General features: G+C 42.1%; 1 protein-coding gene across 22 annotated transcripts in view; it reads left to right on the top strand.

Annotated features, from left to right (window-relative positions):
* The window catches only part of LOC107995749 (nuclear factor 1 X-type), a 73,220-nt gene that overhangs the window by 21,119 nt on the left and 33,042 nt on the right, over positions 1 to 19,059 (top strand). For all 22 annotated transcript variants that reach the window (XM_062082133.1, XM_062082143.1, XM_062082141.1 and 19 more), the window contains one exon: positions 18,658 to 18,849. In XM_062082133.1, the coding sequence (XP_061938117.1) occupies positions 18,658 to 18,849 (192 nt within the window). The remainder of the gene's footprint in view (positions 1 to 18,657; positions 18,850 to 19,059) is intronic.

Below are 19,059 nucleotides of genomic sequence, written 5' to 3'. Positions count from 1 at the left end.
CTCGTATATCCGTGGAAGAAAGAAAACAGCCTGAAAAAACTATCTGTTTATACGCACTGTGGAGGGGAAGGAATAGCCCGATAATCGCGGCTCGCCTATTAACCTCTTCGTGGAAAGGTCTCGGCGAGTGCCCTCGAAAAAGTACGACACCCTCTCTTCCTCCCCACCCATCCAATCTATCGCTAAAAGTAAAAAAAAAAGAAAAATCCATATATAAATCTTTCCCCGTATAGTCGTATATACACACCACGTACCATCCACCACTTCCAAAAAAAAAAAAAAAAAGAGAAAAGTTGAAAGGAAGAAAAAGGAGAGAGAGAGAGGTATCCGAAAATCCATCGTTTTCTCTTAATTTCGAGACAGGCCGCAGGACGACGATATCGACTACTTCAATTTCACGAGAGAGAGAAAAAGAGAAAGAGAGCGAGAAATAGAAGGTAGACGAGGGAGTTTTCGGTCTCTGTTTCGAGAGGATCCTGTTTCGAGAGAGAGGGACGAAACGTGGCACCGAGAGTCCGAGAAACGACTCGGTTTAGGGAAGGAGAGGGGGGGGGGTGAGAAGAAGGAGAGCCCTCTCGCCCCTTCGGCGAGGGGGACAGAGATATCGTAGCGAGAATAGTGTGAGAAGAGGAGGCCGAGTGCAAAATGTGTGCAAAGGACAGAGAGAGTGAGAGAGACAGAAAGAGAGCGAGTGCACCGACCAACACCCGCAAGAAGTATCCTTGGTACACGGGTTTGTACAACACACGACGAGGCTAGTTTTCGGGGGCTGGTGGTGGGACAGAGACGGATAGGGTGAAAGGGAGGAAGATGGAGAAGAAAGGGTTGGGATATGTACATACACGTATACATACATGTATATATATATATATATATATATATAAAATCTATATATATGTATATATATATATATAATGTAGAAGCGTGGCCGGTTGCGGGGAAAAAGAGGGACGGAGATGGAACGAGGAGGAGGGGGGAGCGTAGTAGACATGTAGCGCATACGCCGTCGCGACGGAGGCTGCGGCTACGCGGCGCCTACCAACCACCATCTATAATCTCTATGCGGATATCGATTTTCCACCCTGTATTTCCTAAATTTATGCAAACTAGCGTCCTCCACCCACCCACCCCTCCGCCTCTGCCCTTCGGCCCAACCGAACCCTCCTCTCCCCTTGTCCTGTATACGTCCTATACCTCCAACTATCTCTCTCTCTCCCCCTCCCCTCTCTCCACACTTTGGTTAGCTCGATGCACTTGTATGTATGTGTGTATGTATGTGTATGTGCGCCGGCCCCATTCATCTAACGAGCTGAAGCGGGCTATCGCATCACGATGCACCTCCTCGCACCTCCTCGTAACGTCGAGGAGAGGTGTATTCCAGTTTACGTTACGGGAAGGAGGGAAAAGGGAGGGGGGGAGAGTGGATAGGTTCTCGATACACGCGACACGAAGAGGATGACCGCTTGTTAATGTTTCGGATTATTCGGGTTATTAATTTATATTGGAACGCGTGGCACCGCGTTAGGAGGACGGATTATCAGGAAAGTAGAGGGAGGAGAGAGGTTTATCGCGAGAAATTTTCTTCCTTTTCTTTCTTTTTTTTTTTTTTTTGAAAAATCGATGAGTGATGCATGATAAATAAATGGCGAGGATATTTAATTTGTCGTCAAGTTGATGCCTCTCAATTCGATTAATTATTTCGTTGAAAAGATAAGATATATTTTATTCTCGCCCGAGATAATTGTCTACAGTTGCGCAGTTTGTTTACTTTTGCACAGCGGCGAGCGCTGTGTACCTTGTAGTCGGACGAAGAAGCGAACGTACACACACACACGAGAGAATTACAGACTTACGTGTTACCGTTGCAAAAAATATTCTCTGGAGAAAACCTCGAATCGTAAATATTATCAACAAATATTATTTTCTTTTTTAACAACTCTCGTTGGGAGGAGAACTGCGTCAATTGTTCCCCATCCTCCTTCTTCTCTTCAACCCTCGTTTAATCGTGCGTGAGTTTTTTTTTTTCTTTACAAGCACACGGAAGTAAGTACAGGCCGCGAAGACAAACGGTCGCCGGGAAGACCGAGGATGACGGCAGGCATATCGTCGAGACGCGAAATAATCCGTTTCCTCGCCCCGCCACCGGTTTTATTGCCAGCCGAGGCGCATCGAGGCGTCCGGGTGAACCCTTTTCGCGCGAATATTCCCGAAGGAGAGTGCCGAGACGCCGGAAACAATGGCAATAAAATTTTCGGAACGGCCTCCGACCGGTTTCCATGCGTTTTTCTGCCTCCGCCCTCCTCCCGAGGGTGGCTTTATGGCTGAGCGAGTGAGTGAAGATTTTATTTTTTCTTTTTTTTTTTTTTTTTAATTTAATCGAAAGATCATTCGAATTTCGAAATTTTTTTTTTTTTCTTTTGAATTTAATCGAAGGATCGATTATCTTTTAGAAATAATATTCGAAATTCTTTTCTCTCTTTGAACTTTCTTACTGAAACGTCGAGAGCGAATTGTAATTGAATTGATGGAAAATTTTGGCGTGATTTGAATTATGGATCTTGTTTTTTTTTTTTTTTGTTATGTAAATGTATCCGGATTGAAAGTTGTAAGAACGATGGATGAAAGGAGATAGGGACGTGATATCGATTAAAAGCCTCGTTTAAAAGTAAAACTGGGGGGAAAATTGGGGCAAAGTGGGTGGCCTTAACGAATCCAATCGACTTATCGAGCCGCGATGAATTTCGCAGTTCTTTACCACCCTCGAACCCTTAATCTGGCCGCTCCGTATACCCAAACAATCAATTCGGACAAATCGGATTGCTGGCTCGTGCGCCGACTTTTAAGTATCCTCTCTCCCCTCTCTCACTTTCAGCTCCCGAAAAAACGGAAAAGAAAAATTAGAAAAATCTAGCCGATAGCTTTAAACGCTTCGAGGAAAGATAAAATTTGGAATGAAAAAAAGATCGAAATCTTGAAACTGATCGGCATTCTCTCTAACTTTAATCTTAAATATTTCGAATAAAATACAAATGAAGATAGAATAAGAAACATTAAAAACTCCGGAAATTTTTACTTTTGTAATTAAATATTCCTTAAATAAGATACAATTTAAAGGAAAATAATGCAAAAGAACTGTTGAAAGAGAAACTTCCACCAAGAATTGTAAATATTCGGGATCCAATTTAAAAAAAAAAAAAAAAGAAACGAAAATAAAATTTTTTTACTCGCACAATACGACGATACATAGCCCACGAGGAGGGAGAGATTTAGAAGTAATCCTTGTCTGTTGGGGACCTCTCTCTGACCCATCGAGATTCACGCGGCAACCGTTAAAACACAATTATCATCCGTTTTATCGTCGGGAACGTCCCCCGTTCCGCGATTTACAGACCGCCATTTTCGCGTTTCCTCCCGGTTAGATCCTTCATATTATTGCCACGGACGTCCATTAAATTAGAGTACAATCCGGGGGGAGGGGGAGGGGGACACGGTCGCCCATTTCCATTGTCGCCGGGACGATAAATAAAATCGAGGGGAGGGGAGGGGATGCATGGAAGAAAACGCTACGTTTTCTATAAATAAATCTCGAAAACCCGCGTTATTTTCGCGTTATTCAACGAACGGCGAAAAAGATAGATTCCACGAAGATAAAAGGGTGGATCGAGACTCGACCTCCTTCCTCCTCTCTCCTTCCTTCTTTCGTCTTCTTCCTCCTTTCTCCTTCCTCCTTCCTCCATTCTTCTTCCTTTTTCCTCCAAAGAGTCCGACGTCGGTGTCTCACGGAAACGGAATGAAATATGCGGCCGGGCGGGGAGGGGGGAGAGGAGGGGCTATCGGCTCCGCGCTCGGATTAGAAAAGTCTCTCTTATTGCTCCACCGTTTATCATCAAGTTGGGGGGATCGTTTTGATCAAGTTGATGATTTTTTTTTTTGTTTTTTTGTTTCTTGTTTCCATTCCTTTTGTCGCGCCACGTGATACGATTTTTTATCATTTATCATCAAGTTTACCATCAAGTTTTGGGCAATCGTTTTGATCAAGGAGGTGATTTTTTTTTTTGTTTTTTTGATGATTTTTGACGATTTTTGATGAGTGGAGAGAGAGAGAGAGAGAGATCGATATGTCGAAGAGGGATATTTGATTAATTGATTATTATTGAATATTTAAAGAGGAGATATCTTGGAAGGCGTTAGATATTATTTTTTAAAAGTATAAATCGCTTCGTTCGTTGAATTTCGTGTTCTTCGTTTTGCGAGAATATAATCAAAAATTTTTTTATGGAATTAATAACGACACGTTTCGTTTCGATATTTAGAAAAGAAAGAGAAAGATACTTCATCCCCTGAATTCTTTCTTTTCTAAAAGTAAAATTTAAAATTTTCTCTGTGAAACAATTATACAAAGTGAAGACACTTTTCAATGATATTCGGAGAGAATCTTGATAATTTCATCCCTCTCAGAATGTAATCCAAAATTGATACTTCATCCTTCAAATTCCTCTTCATTTTCTGAGAGAATAATTCACGATTTTATCATGAAACAATTGAATATACAGAATATAGAACACGTTTTCTTCTTAATGATATTTCATCCCCTAAATTTCTCTTTCTAAATTAATAATCCAAAATTTCTTTGTAAAATTAACACGACACGTCTCGTTTCAATATTTAGAAAAAGGAAACACTTTATCCCTTAAATTCTTCCCCTGAAAGCATAATCCAATGAATTTCCTTGTCGTGAAATTATATATTTCGTTTCAATGCTCTTATCTTTCTCTTATCTAATTTTCAAAATTTTTTTTTCTCTCAAAAATTCTCAAATCGCATACGTTTTCCTTTCCCTTCTCCCCCTCTTTCTCCTTCTAAAAAAATAATCCAAAACATCCCTAATTATCGTGGAAAAATCGGAAAAATTATCCTCCCCCCTTCGAAAAATCGTTCGACATCGGGATGGTTACCCATCAGAAAAGGGGGAGGAGGAGGGAGAGTGGGCAAACAAATTAAGCGCGGCATTTCGCGGCGTTCCTCGGAGGAGGAATCGTCGTCTCGCGCCCCCTCAAAGGCAGCGCGCGGAATGAACCGCCTCGGGGCCGGTTGAACAGATGGGCAGGCGGGATGGGGGGTTAAACGGGGATGGCACGGGTTGCCACGATCCGCGGTTGTATGCGTACGCACTTCCCCCCACTCCTTCTCTCCTTTGCTCGCGGTACACAAGTGGAAAATCGAGCGAGAATATTTTCATTCGTAATATTAACGAATACTCGATTCGAGAAAAGTGATTCGTTACGACGTTGTTACATTCGAGAATCTTTAATACGAGATGCCATTTCTGTGATACAACAGTGTGTAATAATATATGTATATATACAATAATATTATTATATATTATACGTTATATCTGTGTAGATATAACGCGTCATATCGTATGCACGTATAATCGTTTATTTAATGTAATATTTGATGGAAGGAAAATTTGTTATTCTCTCTCAGCTTTCCTCCAAGATTTCACTGACACCCTATGTACATAGATACACACACACACACACATATATATATATATGTAAAGAGATAGAAAAGAGTAGAAGGGGTTGTAATATTTACAACACTCTATGCAGAGGCCGGAATTGCCTATAAAGAAATCGCGGAGTCGCTTTGTTCGCGTCATAACGTAGTAACGTAAGGGGCCAGCAGCTATACGGTCGGGAAGCATGCCAAATTAATAAATATATTCCAGTCTATCCCAGCCTCGAGCCTCTCCCTCTCTCTCTCTCTCTGTTTCCTCTTTCCTCTTCCCCCACTCTGGAGGCCGCGTGTAACCATCGAGGGTTTGGAAGCGGCCCACCTATGGGCTTCCCATAAATTCTCGATCGACGCTCGACCGACCGACCGACCCTCCAACCCTTTTACCCCAAGCCACCGACACTCTCGAGCTTTTTCCTCGTCCCTTGTACACGCGCATACGAGCACTTCCGTGCCTCGATCCTCTCGTTATTTATGGCGCGGCTTCCGAAAACTACCTTCTTCCAGTCCATCTCGATTTATGGAAACTCGAACGAATTTTTTCTTCTTCTTCTTCTTCTTCTTCTTCTTCTTTTGTTTCGCACATTTGAATTTTTTTCTCTCCGTGATGGAGTAGTAATAGTATAATAGGGGGGAAGGAAGTGTTACTTGAAAACACAAGAGGTACGGTTACAGTCTAGTCGTGTTTTTGTTTTGGAAGATATGGTATTAGGTCGTCGTCAGAAGTCACGTTTCCATATTTTTAGAAACTCGTTTATGGAACTCGAACGAATTTTTTTTTCCTTGCAAATTTTGAAAAGGTAGAGTAGTGTGTATGTATATAGTGGAGAGTGTTATTTGAAATGGATATAAGAATTGGATTCGTCTTTTTGTTTTAAGAGATATAGTTTCTACATTTTTAGAATAAAAATAAAGATTAAATCGATATTGGAACATTATATTCTTCTAACTGTAGGATAGACAGTGAAATTTAATTATTATTATCGTGGAAATCTAATTATTTCATCTCTATGCATCCTTTTCCTCGTTACGATTATTAAATTCGACGAAAGGATATCTCTCTGTTATTATATCGACTGAATTTTTCTTTCTCCTCCTTCCCCACCTGCTTTCAAGGTAGAGAAAACTTTCTCAAATCTCGAGCAACATCCCTCTTCCCAAGTGCAACAAAACTGAACAAAACAAAGTTTTAAGAACCCGTGGATTGGACAATCGTCCAATTCGAGCGAGATTTTCTCGAGAGAAAATCGTCACCACGTAGACCGCGAGCACCCACCTCCTCTTCCACAACTTTTCCCTCCTCCCGATGCCACTTCTCGACTCTTCTTCCCCTTTAAACCATTTCAAAAATTTCTCCAACGCGATTTCTCTTTGCTTTTCTTTTTTTCCTTTTTTTCCGCGCCACCAAAAATTTCCAAATATTCGTAACGTTCGTAAATCGATCATCCGCGGACAACGCTTTTTTTTCGGCGGCTCATTCGCCTCCCGAAATGCCCTTAATTCCCGTGACACGCGTGTTACACCGCGTGTGCGCGCAATTTTGATGGGATAAGCGTCGCGTAAACACGCGGCGGCGACGACGACAACGACAACGAAGCGCGCGCACAGCCGAAACGAGGCTCCACTCTTCCCCCTCCACTCCCCTCCAGGCCGAAAAACCGTGAATCGATACTACTCGCTCGCACACGTGCGCGCCTCTCTCTCTCTCTCTCGCTCTCTCTTTATATCCCTCTAGCGGGCTATAGGAGAAATAGCTATATAGATTACGCTTACGGCGGCCTCGATTTAACCCCCGACGTTTAAAGCCTTTTGAACCGAGCAATCGAGGTGGAGACGCGTGTTTGTCTGTGGAAGACGTTTGTTCCAACCGCGAGTTGGAACCGGGATTCCGGTGTCTGGTGGATGTGCAGCGGCATGAACGATGATGGGGAGAATTTACGTATAATAAAGATAATCTATCGATACGGAATCAAAGCAAAGCGGATCAATTTTAATGAAAAGTAAATGGTTAAAGATGGATTTTGTTATTCCAGATTTTTAACTGGTCACTTTTTCAACGTTGGGTTAATTCTGATGTGGTAGTTGCTCATTCTTTTTTTATTTATCCTCGTTTGAGTAATAATGCGTTGATGTAGTTCTCGAATTAATTTTTACGCTTTTGTTGCGATTTAAGATTCAAGGTTGATTTTTAAGTAACGAATAATAATATTGTTTTTCTTTATTTTCTTTATTTATTACGCAAAATTAATTTATCAGGAGCGGAGAGCAACACGTTTTGCTTCACGTGTTCAGAAAATTTTATTATTTAAACGGATATTTTGGATCTCGATCGATCGTACAGTATTCTTATAAATTAAAATCGCGAATTAAAATTAAAATATTATCGCAGGAATAATTTCTGTATCGCGATTCATGTTGGCTATGACAACGATACGTGTAAATTGTTGGAAATATTTAAGTGATTGGCCGTAGGCTATGCGAACGTCATATTTCATGTTTCATATTTCAATCGTATTTCTCGTGATTCTAGGATGCGTGAAAATTTAAGGAAACCGTGCAATCTTGGTTGATTGGAGCCACGTTTCCATCGTGATTCAAAAAGAGCACGTGATCCCCTTACGACTGCCAAATGATTCCATCGAATTCTAACCTATAAGCCAGCAGCCCTCGAGTAATCTTTAATAATTCTATTCGAATATAAAAGTCGAAGAAAAATTTCATAAAAAGTTTCAATGTCCGAAATTTTTTGTATTCGAAAGATGATAATTTTAATTCTCAAAAAAAGAAATTCTTCCAGATACTTTCAATCCTCAAAATTTAAAAATAAGAAATTGCCTCGATTCGATATAAAATCCAAAAAAAGGAAATTGAATGGATATCTCTAACTCGTCCGGATATAAAATTAAAAAGAAAACTTTACAATTCGAAAATAAGAAATTTGAAATTATCGAACAGAGGCGTCCAAAGAAAATTGAAGTTTTTAATCGATTGAAACGTTCGATCCTCGAGTCGATATAAAATCCAAAAAAATTCCACAATTCAAAATTTATTATTCCAAAACTAAGAAAATTCGAACAGAAGAAAAATTTCGAATCCTCGAGGACTCGAGAAAATCGAACAAAAAAAAAGAAAAATCTCACGAGTCAAAATTAATTATAATTAAAAAATGTGAGAATTGAATTTTAAATCAGGGACGAGGAGAGAGAGAGAGAGAGAGAGAGAGAGAGCGGGTTCGAAAGTAAGGAGGCACGTGGGCACGGGAAGTGGCGTGCACATGGCCGATCCAAACTCGCCTGCCAAAGATTCGTAAACCCGTAAATTCGTACGTAGGGGGCTAAGGCGTTGTTGATTTGGCGTACGCCAAAAACACACCGACGTGGCCACGTGGTGAAACACGCGCTTTTCTTTCCTTTTCTCGCGATCATGCGCCAACCGGCTCCAAACCGAATTGAAAAATTCATCGAAACTCGCCGATCTACCCTTTGTGTCGATGGATCTCCGATCCTCGACAAGAATTGTTTTTCCACTCGATTTCGAGTGGATAATGGAAAGAAAGATCGAACGTTTCCTGGAAACGAGCGATTTTATTATTAACCGCTCTTTTCTTTTTCCTGCAAAAGTGTGAAATCTTACTTGGAAATGGAAATGTTTTTTCGTTGTTGTGAAAGGAAGTCGGATTTCCTGTTTTTCTTTTTCATTTTTTTTGATCCACCTTGTGCTCTTCGATTTATCCATGACGAGAGTTGGCGAGAGGCACGTTATGAAGCTGATTCTTCTTTTTTTTCTTCGTTCTGTAAGTGAATTTTTCCAACTTTTTCGAAATAGTTATATAAACGTGAATTTCTTTGAAGAATGTAATTTTTAAAAATTACGAAATCCAATAACATTGACAAAGAAAAATCACCTTCCAAACAATTGATCCAAAAAAAAAAAAGATTTGCAAAAATTATATAAAATCCAATAAAGATCCACGAGAAAGAAATCATTCTCTTAACCGTACGAAATTCCAAATAATTCGAATTAAATAAACAAATTTCTACTCCTACTTTGAATATATTTCAAAGGTGGAGTAGAAAATCCACGGGAACAAATAAATTTCTTCCACTTTTCCGAAGAGAAAAAAAAGTGCATCAAACCGTTCCACCAATTATCGGTGTAAAGAACAGTGGCAGATACAACGGCTCGAAAAGAAAAAGAAAAGGGAGGAAAAAAAAATCTACACGCAGAGTAGATTTCTCTCTCCCCTGTTCCACCAATAACAATAACTTTCACGGAAGTAGCCGCCAGACCGAGGCGAAATCAGCCTCTCGAGGCGTCCATTACGCCGCGATATAACGCGTCTCGGCCATCCCCTTTCCTTTCTTTTTCACTACCTCGAACGACCTCCCTTCCCCCCGCCCCCTCCGCCTCTTCGTCCCTCCGCGCCCGCCCCCTCCTCCCGTTTCGCGGTCCAGCAGGCTGCGACAATTTGCCGCATAACGATGCCTTCTTTCTTCTCGTAATTGAATCTAAATATTAAAGCTCGCCGCCGCTGGGTTTGGCGCCGTTCTTCTTGATTTTTCCTTCCTTAACGCACCTCCTCCCTCCTCGCCAGCCTCGAGGAGGGAACCTAGTCTGCGCTACCACCATTACCACCACGGCCACCACGCCATCCCGTGTTTTAAAAGTTTCGAGACCGGCATTCTCGTTGCCCGCGTAGTATCGTTCGCAGCTCGATCCACGGTGAAATTACACGGAAACGCGTGTTAAAGGGCCGTGGCTCGTTGAGAAACTTCCCTCCCTTAGATACCGCCCCCTCCCTCTAAACGACCGACCGCGTCTCGTTTCCGCGCTCTGCTTCGCGGGGATTATATTCGACCTCTAGACGCAATTACCTTGGGTTAGAAAGGAGGACTAGGCTAGGGATATTTGATGGTCACTGTTGGTGGAGAGTTACGATGTTTTTTTTTTTTAATGATATTACAAGAGAATCTGTTGGAAGAATTGTTGTAATACGATCAAGTAAATTAAAATAGATATTTTTCTTTCTTGCGAAGAGGTTGTGAAGAATATATATATCAGTTTCGGTCATTGTATTGGAAAGAAGCTAAACTAAAGAATATTTGATTACTATTGATGACCAGATAGTTGTAATTGTTTCGATTAATTTGAAATTGTGAAATACTTTGCAAGTATTTTATAACGCTAGATATATGTTTGTATAAAGTGAGTCATGTAACGCAATATACTTGGAATAATTATTCTTTTCATTTTATAGGTTTTATTTTGTTTAAATCTTTAATTCATACGTAAAATGGTGGTTTTCATAAAACGACTCAACATCGAATCAACATGATTATACTCGAAGCGATCAGGTTACGTGACCCAATCGAAAATAAAGAAACGTCCCCGCAGCATCGATCCCCGCCACCACTCGATTACACAACTCCAATTAACCTCATCAAGGGGGAGACAACCCCTTTCCGTTCTTCCCTCCCGACTCTTCCCGTGTACAGTCTCGCTTGCCTCCACCTCAACCCCTCCGACATCGCGAGAATGGAAAGACGAAAACGAGCTGACCGTCGGCCGTTAGGCTAAAAATGCAGCCTCCGCTTTATTTCCCGCGCTTGAAAATAGCCCATGAGCCTCCGCGACCGTAGTCGCTGCAACGAGCGGTGGGGGAAGGCTGGCGTGGAGTCGGGAGCGGGGATGGATCGGGGTGGGGAGCGCGCGGCACTGTGAGCATTTTAGGAGGGGTCGACCCCCTCTCCCCACCTCTGGGCGGCGGCGCGAAGGGAGGGGAGCGTTTGCCGTCACACATACTCACACACGCTAGTAGAACGCTGGACGTTGCACATGGGGATTTTATACAAGGTGGCACTGGTGCGACGCTGTTATCGCGATCGAGTTTTTTCGAAAATTGCGCAATGGATGGATGACTTTGGGAGAGGGGAGTGTTGAATAGATGGAAGCAGAGAGATAATCGCCCGCGATATCCGAGAATTTTTTTGATTCTGTTTCCTCTTCTGTTGAGCGTTGAAACGTTTGAACGATGACGAAGTTTGTCTTTTCCTCGAGATGATTGTCAAGATAAAGTAGATATCTACTTTGACGGTAGGTAAAGGTAATCGAAGTCCTTTTATAAATTAGGTTATTACGAAAGTGAAAAAAGGAATGGATTTAATTGATTTTTCTTTTGGCGGATTGGGGAATTGAGATAAGGGAAGAGATTTTAACGGATAGAGGACAAAGGTTATTGTAGAAGAGCAGGAAGGATGAAGTATTATGTATTACATAGAGAACGTAGAGAGGTAGTTTTAACAAACTTCTCTAAGCGAACTTTCCACTTCAGTTCCCCTTATTTCCCAGATTCAACTTTATCCTGCTTTTCCAGCCTACTTTTACCAGGGAACACCGTGTTTGGGCGAATTTTGAGGACGGTAATTAGATGGAACAAAGATTGCGAGAAAGCGATCCTTCCTTTGGAATGAAATTTTTTAACTTTAAAAATTTTAAGGAAGAGAACGAAACGTGTTATAAAGTAAAGAATGAAACGAAGATATTAATCGTTGGATTAAAAAGTCGAATTAAACCCGGTACACCCGGTATGCAGAAACGTGCGTACGTTTGCTAAATTCATTCGCGAGAAGTACGACCGTAATACGTAATTTCGGTGTGCGCGAATTCGAGGATGCGCTTAATGCAGCGAGCACACGTACGAACTCTCGTAATTATGTACGTGGAATTTTAAAAGAACGTACCGGCAATGAAATTAAAAAACGCCGCTCAGGAAAAGAAGAAAAAGGAAAAAAGAAAACTCATAAAGTGACGTTCAACTTTTGTGAACTGTTTCGCGTTACGCCTGCTTTTAGATTGCACAGAGGATCTCTTTGACCAGTCACCAATTGAATTGTCTTGACGAATCACTTATTGCAAGTTTCTCGACTCGTTCAAACGAGTATATATATATATATATATATATATGTATAAATTTTTTTCTTTGAAACAATTATTCTTAAAAACGAACATGATTTTTACAATTTTATTATAATTACTATATTCTATGGAAATATTCAAGGTCGTGCTTCTTATTAGACACCGATAAGATCGTGTTAAATTTTTATTTTTCGTTTAATTTTTGTATAGCAATTATATCTAGAAAGAGGTAAGGGTGACGCACGTGTGCGTTTCTTTCACGTCCGCGGCAGGTATGTGGCGTGTCACACCGTGTCATATATTCGCGCTTCTTGAACCGTGCCACGAAGCTCGCGGCAAATCCAAAATAAATCGTCGGCAGCTGTTGCGTCCGTATCTCGCCACTTCTCTGGATACGAGGCGCGAATTTTCCGAGCTACGGTTCCACGGTTTTTCTTCGTAAAAACCCCGGGAAATTTACTTTCGAACCGGAATATACGAAAAAAAAAAATCGAATCGGAAATTTTGAAAGGGAAATAAGTTGATTATTTATTTCTTTTTCTCGTTATATTATCATATTATCATATTTTATCGCAATTTTTCATAAAAAGTTTGGAAAATTTATTCTCGAGTTTGTTCTCGGAACATACGAAGAAAAAATCGAATCGGCAAATGTAGAAAGTTGAAAGGGAAATAAGTCGATATTTATTTCTTTTTCTCATTATATTATATTATAATATTCTTCTTTTATCCCAATTTTTCATAAAAAGTTTGGAAAATTTATTCTCGAATTTGTTCTCGGAACATACGAAGAAAAAATCGAATCGGCAAATGTAGAAAGTTGAAAGGGAAATAAGTCGATATTTATTTCTTTTTCTCGTTATATTATATTACAATATTCCTCTTTTATCGCAATTTTTCATAAAAAGTTTGGAAAATTTATTCTCGAGTTTGTTCTCGGAACATACGAAGAAAAAATCGAATCGGCAAATGTAGAAAGTCGAAAGGGAAATCATTCGATATTTATTTCTTTTTCACGTTATATTGTATTATTGTATCCCATTTTTATCGTAATTCTTCGTTTAAAAGTTTATTCCCGAGTTTGCTTTCGGAATATACGAAAAAAAAAATTGGAATCGATAAAATTTAAATTTTGATTGAACGGGAAATAAATCGATATTTATTTCTCTTCCCCATCATCATAATACCAATAATTCCACATTTAACGTTCTACTTAGATTTTCCACCTACGATCGATCCCCGAGAATCTTTCGCGTACTATACCCGAGAATACCCCTCTCCTCCCCCTTCCCCAATAAAAATCTCTATCCACAAACTTCCTCGATTCCTCCACTCTCCGTCCAATTTCCAATTTCATTTCAACATTTCATTTCATACATTTCCCGCTCGATCGGATTCTTCGATCCCCTCCCCCCACGATGTTCCGTAATATTATCGTCGAAACGAAATAATACGAATAATCTAGAAGAAAAAAAAGATCCCAAAAAAGATCTCTTCTTCTCCCCGAGAAGAGGAGCTTTCGTCGAGAGGCGCGTCGTCCCGGAAGAAGCGACAACCTGTTCCCGCTTTGACGGTATCTCTCTCTCTCTCTCTCTCACGCGTCCCATCCGCCTACGCGGACGGAAGGAAAGAAGGAAGGAAGGAAGTAAGGAAGGAAGGATCCGCGGCGAGACGGTGAAACGGAAATAGAAAAGCGGGACGAGTTGATGCCTTCTCCTCCTCTCGATGCCTCTTCCGCGTTCTTCTCTTCCAACAATCTTCCCCCTCGATTCCGCCACGTCTTCCAAATCACCTCCTCCCCCTCCCCCCGCGGAAGGAGGCTTTGTTTCACCGTTGATATTGCGATTGAGCCTCCCCCTCTCCCTTTACTTCCTCGGGATTACCTCCTCCGGGCGGCCGTTGGATGCGGTGGCCCCCTTTTTTTTTTCTTCTCTCTCTCTCTCTCTCTCTCTCTCAAGCCACTTCTTGCAACGCCACTTCCGTTCCGATGTCGCATTTCCCGGGGAAATGTTTGTGTGCGTCCCGAAATAGCTGCCGCTTTTGTGAGAATCTTTCTTTCCTCCCTCCCTCCCTCTCTACCCCCCCCCCCGTCTCCCCCCTCTCTCGATGGATCTTTCAAGGCTGTTGTTGTCGCGTCGCGAGGAGGAGAAGCGAGCGAGCGAGCTCCTGGAAAAATTTGCCTTGCGTGTTGCGCTCGTTTGCTTTCCGTCGGCGGGCATTTTTAAGAGCGAGAGAGGATTTTTTAGGAAGGAAAAGGGAGGGGGATATCGACGCTTCAATTGGTGGGTGGAATTCAGTAGAGAGGATCTTTTTTTTTTTTTTTTTTTTTTTTGGAATGTTTAAAGGTGACGATGATGGATTTGGATCGAGAACTTTCGAGAGATGTCGCGGAAGATTTTTCTTCGTTCGAATGGATGGGATTAGAGTGATTCTCTATTATTAAACTGTTATAGAATTCAAAGTCCAGTGAAATTTTATTTTTGCTTTTATTATTCAATGTTGCTGGCAATGCCATTTACTTCGTAGTTGGTACTTATTTATTTTTCTTCGATATCTTCGTGTATACTTCAAATGTTTTGTAAACAGACACGCACAATTACGTGTAATAAAATATACTCATTCAGCTAAACCCGTACATTTTTATTTATTGTTTTTCACTGCCCGGTCAACGTAAACTTTTGAAAAAAAAAATAACAACGTTTTCTCGTTTGAAATTCTTAGAAAATCGTGCCTACCTCTCTTAATATCTCTCTCTAACTGCGGGGGGAAGGGGGGAAATTCAGAGGGAATCGGAATTGGTGCACGAAACGATTGTTTCGAATCGACCATCCCTCCCCTCCTCCTCGAATTTCAAAGAGGAAAAGAATTCGGGGAAGAAGTCGTCTCGTGTCCCGTTTTCGGGGATAATCGCACGGGGAGAACCCCCCCCCCCCGTTCACGGTATTTACGTTCAATTTCACCGAGTCTAATGTAACGAGGGGCTCTCGTTGGCTCTCGAAGTGAGACGAATTCGATTGCCCCGTGCGATTCCCGTGGACGTGAACGTGGAGGAGGGCCGCCGCCGATCGAATACGACCGGTACGTGAATGTCGTACGGAAGGAGAGAGGCATAAAAATGAACCGGCTCCCCGAGATTTATTTACACGGGGAAAAGTTACGGCTTTTATTCAATACCTGACTCGTCGTGCTCGGCGAGAAGAATTCAAGCCGGCTGTTGGCCGACGGCTCGCAACCACGAGATTTTTCCCTATTTATCGTTCGACATTATATATTTATTACATTATTACATTATATTCCGAAGAACGGCGCGAAGAATGTTTCCACAACTTTCCTCGGTGAAACTCTTCTATCCACCTTCTTCCGCCTTCGTTTTATCGTCCTTCGAAACGGCATCATTTCATTCGAGAGACAGAGAGAGAGAGAATATTTTTTTAACTTTGTTTCCTCTTAAAAAAAAGATTTATACGATTATTATTATCCGTGAAAAATTTCTCGCTTCGATTATTTCTCTATACATCCTTTGTACCTTCGCCTTGTTTCATTCTTTCCAAGTTAACCTTACTTTTCAATTTTTCTCTCAATTCCCCGTTTTTTGAGACGATATATATATATATGTATGTATATATAGGGGCATAATCAGAGGCAGAAAATTTTCCAGAAATACACTATGCTCCGCGCACGCTCGAGTGGAGTGGAATAGCATCGCGAGAAATCGGCGCGGCGTGAACGAGGTAAACTGCCGCGCCTAGGTGTACATACGCATGTCACGATATACGTGGCCTGTGCGGCCCTCCTTCACACTCGGCATACTTGATCGGGTTTATGCAGGATGCACCGTAACCGCAGCCCAGTACTCTCCCACAGTTGAGAGACCCGGCTCTTTCTCTCTCTCTCTCTCTCTCGCGCGCGCTCATTCGCTCGCTCGCTCGCTCTCGCCACTCTTCGCCCGCCCGCCACACATTTCTCGTACGCGAGACAACCCGGGGACGTGATTTGAAATTTTCTCTCGCGCGAAAAACGCTCTCTGTCCGTAGTATTAAGGACAACGGAGTTTAACCTGGGAAATGGCGTCGACGCGTTTCTAACATCTAGATTCGATGTTTGAATGATCGGGTAACGGTGCTTCGACGCGCGATTCTCGTTCCTTCGTCGAGGGGAGGGGAGGAGGGGAGGAGTCGAGGTGAATATTTCCATGAATCTGTCTTTTCGACTTTTCGAATCGAATGCGTGACGAGCCGAAAATGGAAATTGTTGCTCGGAGGATTTGTGCTCTATGTACTCAGCAGTGGCGCTCAACGCTTTTTTCCTTTTTTTTTTTTTTTTTGCATTTTTTGATGCGGGGGCTTTCCGAGGGAATCGTTAATCGAGGAACGTTCGTTCGAAAGGATCGAAGAATTTTTAATTTATTAAAATCAAAAATTTCGATAATCAACTCTCGACACACTTCGACGATCCTCCATTCTAATTACGTATCCAACTCTCAAAAGAGTTCCCTTCCATTCCAACTTCCGTATTCATCGTCAATCTTGATCCTCGACGACCTCAAACCATTTCAAACCACCTCAAACCATCTCAAACCATCTCAAACATTCCCTTCCGAGCGATCCTCTTCCATCCAACCTTCGTATTCGCCATTTACCCTTATCCTAAACGATCTCAAACGGCATCAAACGAGATCAAACAATTTCAAATCGATCCGTTCCGATTCCGGGGCAATCCGGGCGATCGAAGTAGAGCTTTCGTTCAGTCCGTCGGGCAGGAAAATCCGAATCGGGAGTGAAAATCGACTTCGATCGAGCGCGATCGAAATGTATCGAGAGGCTGTTCGAGGAAAGAAACGATCGTGACAATGGACGGCGATGGCGGGCGCACGGGGTTGCGCGTGTTTCCACGCGGCGCGAGTTTAGACGCGCAGCAACGCGGCAGCGGTTTTTCTCGTCCCTCTTAAAAAGTATCGTGCGGGCGCACGTGCGTGGCAGAAAGGGGCTAGGCGGGATAGATGGACGGTCGTCGCCGCTGCCGCCGCGTGTCGATGCATTCCGCGCGCTTTCCACGCATTTCTCAGGGACCTTATGCACCCGCGCGCATTTGCTATTCCACCGCTGGGCCGCGTCCGTGAGGTGAATAAGAGAAGCCGAGGGGCCGAGGCAGGTCGTCAAGCGTTCGCCCGCCTCCCGTGGCGGCCAACTTGCCTCCAAGATTTCCACGGTGACTGAAAAACGAGCCTGCCCTAGGCGTACGCGCCGCATGGAATTTATTTATTCGATGTAACGAGAGGGAGATAGAGAGAGAGAGAGAGAGAGAGAAGAAGCGCGCGTTCCGCGGAGGAATTCCGCACTACGTTTCGAGCGAAATAAGAAAGGAATCTTTCGATATGCTCGATGCTCGTATTAGTAGTAACTTTTTATAGGGGATTTTTCATATAGCGACATAAGATGATCTTTTTATAGGCAATTTCTTTCTTGGTTTTTTTAATTTCATAACGAGATAGGATTGGCCCCAGAGATGTTGAAAGCTTGCAATAATTTTTTAACAAATTTTGTCGAAGAAAAATTCGTGGATGACAAATTCGCTAGGGAGAACGATTTAATTTAAAGTTAAATTAACCACGAAAGACAAGGACGCCGTATATACACAGGGTCGCGGACGGTTGGTCTGGAGGAAGGTCAAGATATCGGTAGAGGGGGAGGTGTGTATGTGGAAGGGGACACACGGGAACGTGATCCCGCATATCGTTCCGACGAATAGTTTGAGGTCACCGTTGCTTTGGTCCCGAGCCATCGGGCGGAGTTTGTAAACTGGCCGAACTTTCAACGGATCAACAGCTGCCGCGACCCATCGATATACGCATTCCCCCGTCCCGTAGATATGATTTCTTCGACCACGTTCTTCATACCTCTTTCTTTTTTCCCACCTCTTACGAGCAACTAACTCTCGATACGTAATGGAGAAAAATTACCAATTATTTTTCACCGAGCCTACGAACAACTAACTCTCGATAATAACGTAATTGATAAAAATTATCAATTATTTTTCACCGAGCTTAATTGTCGTTCGAGAAAGAAGAATCAAAATATTATTATCTCTCCTTTGTGGAAGAGATTGTCGAGACATTGTATCTAAATTATTCGTATAAATTGCTTTCGCATTGTGAACGATTTTTAGAGAAATCGTGTTCGAGTATTTTAGGGGAGAGGAATTAGCTATTTTTGAACGTTGTTGCAGAACGAGAAGCTGGAGGTGAAACAGAAATGGGCCTCGCGGCTTTTGGGCAAGTTGCGAAAGGATATCACGCAGGAGTACAGAGAGGACTTCGTGCTGAGCATAACGGGGAAGAGGCCGGCCATGTGCGTCCTTAGTAATCCTGATCAGAAGGGTAAAATGCGCCGTATCGACTGCCTGCGTCAAGCCGATAAGGTACGTCTACTTTCCTAATTTCTCTGACATTCTATCGTAATATCCTTCAAATTCCAAATCTAATTCAAATTAAAAGTTTTTAAATAAATTAATATCCTCCACGAATATTTTTATAAATTAATTTTTTAATTTTTAATTTTTATAAATAATCTTTGATTTTTTCTCGACGATCTTCGAACGGTACAATTAAAGAAAATTTAAAAATTAAAG

The sequence above is a fragment of the Apis cerana genome, linkage group LG11, assembly GCF_029169275.1.
Source record: "Apis cerana isolate GH-2021 linkage group LG11, AcerK_1.0, whole genome shotgun sequence".
In the NCBI taxonomy this organism is placed as follows: domain Eukaryota; kingdom Metazoa; phylum Arthropoda; class Insecta; order Hymenoptera; family Apidae; genus Apis; species Apis cerana.
This window is presented reverse-complemented; position numbering and strand designations above follow the sequence as displayed.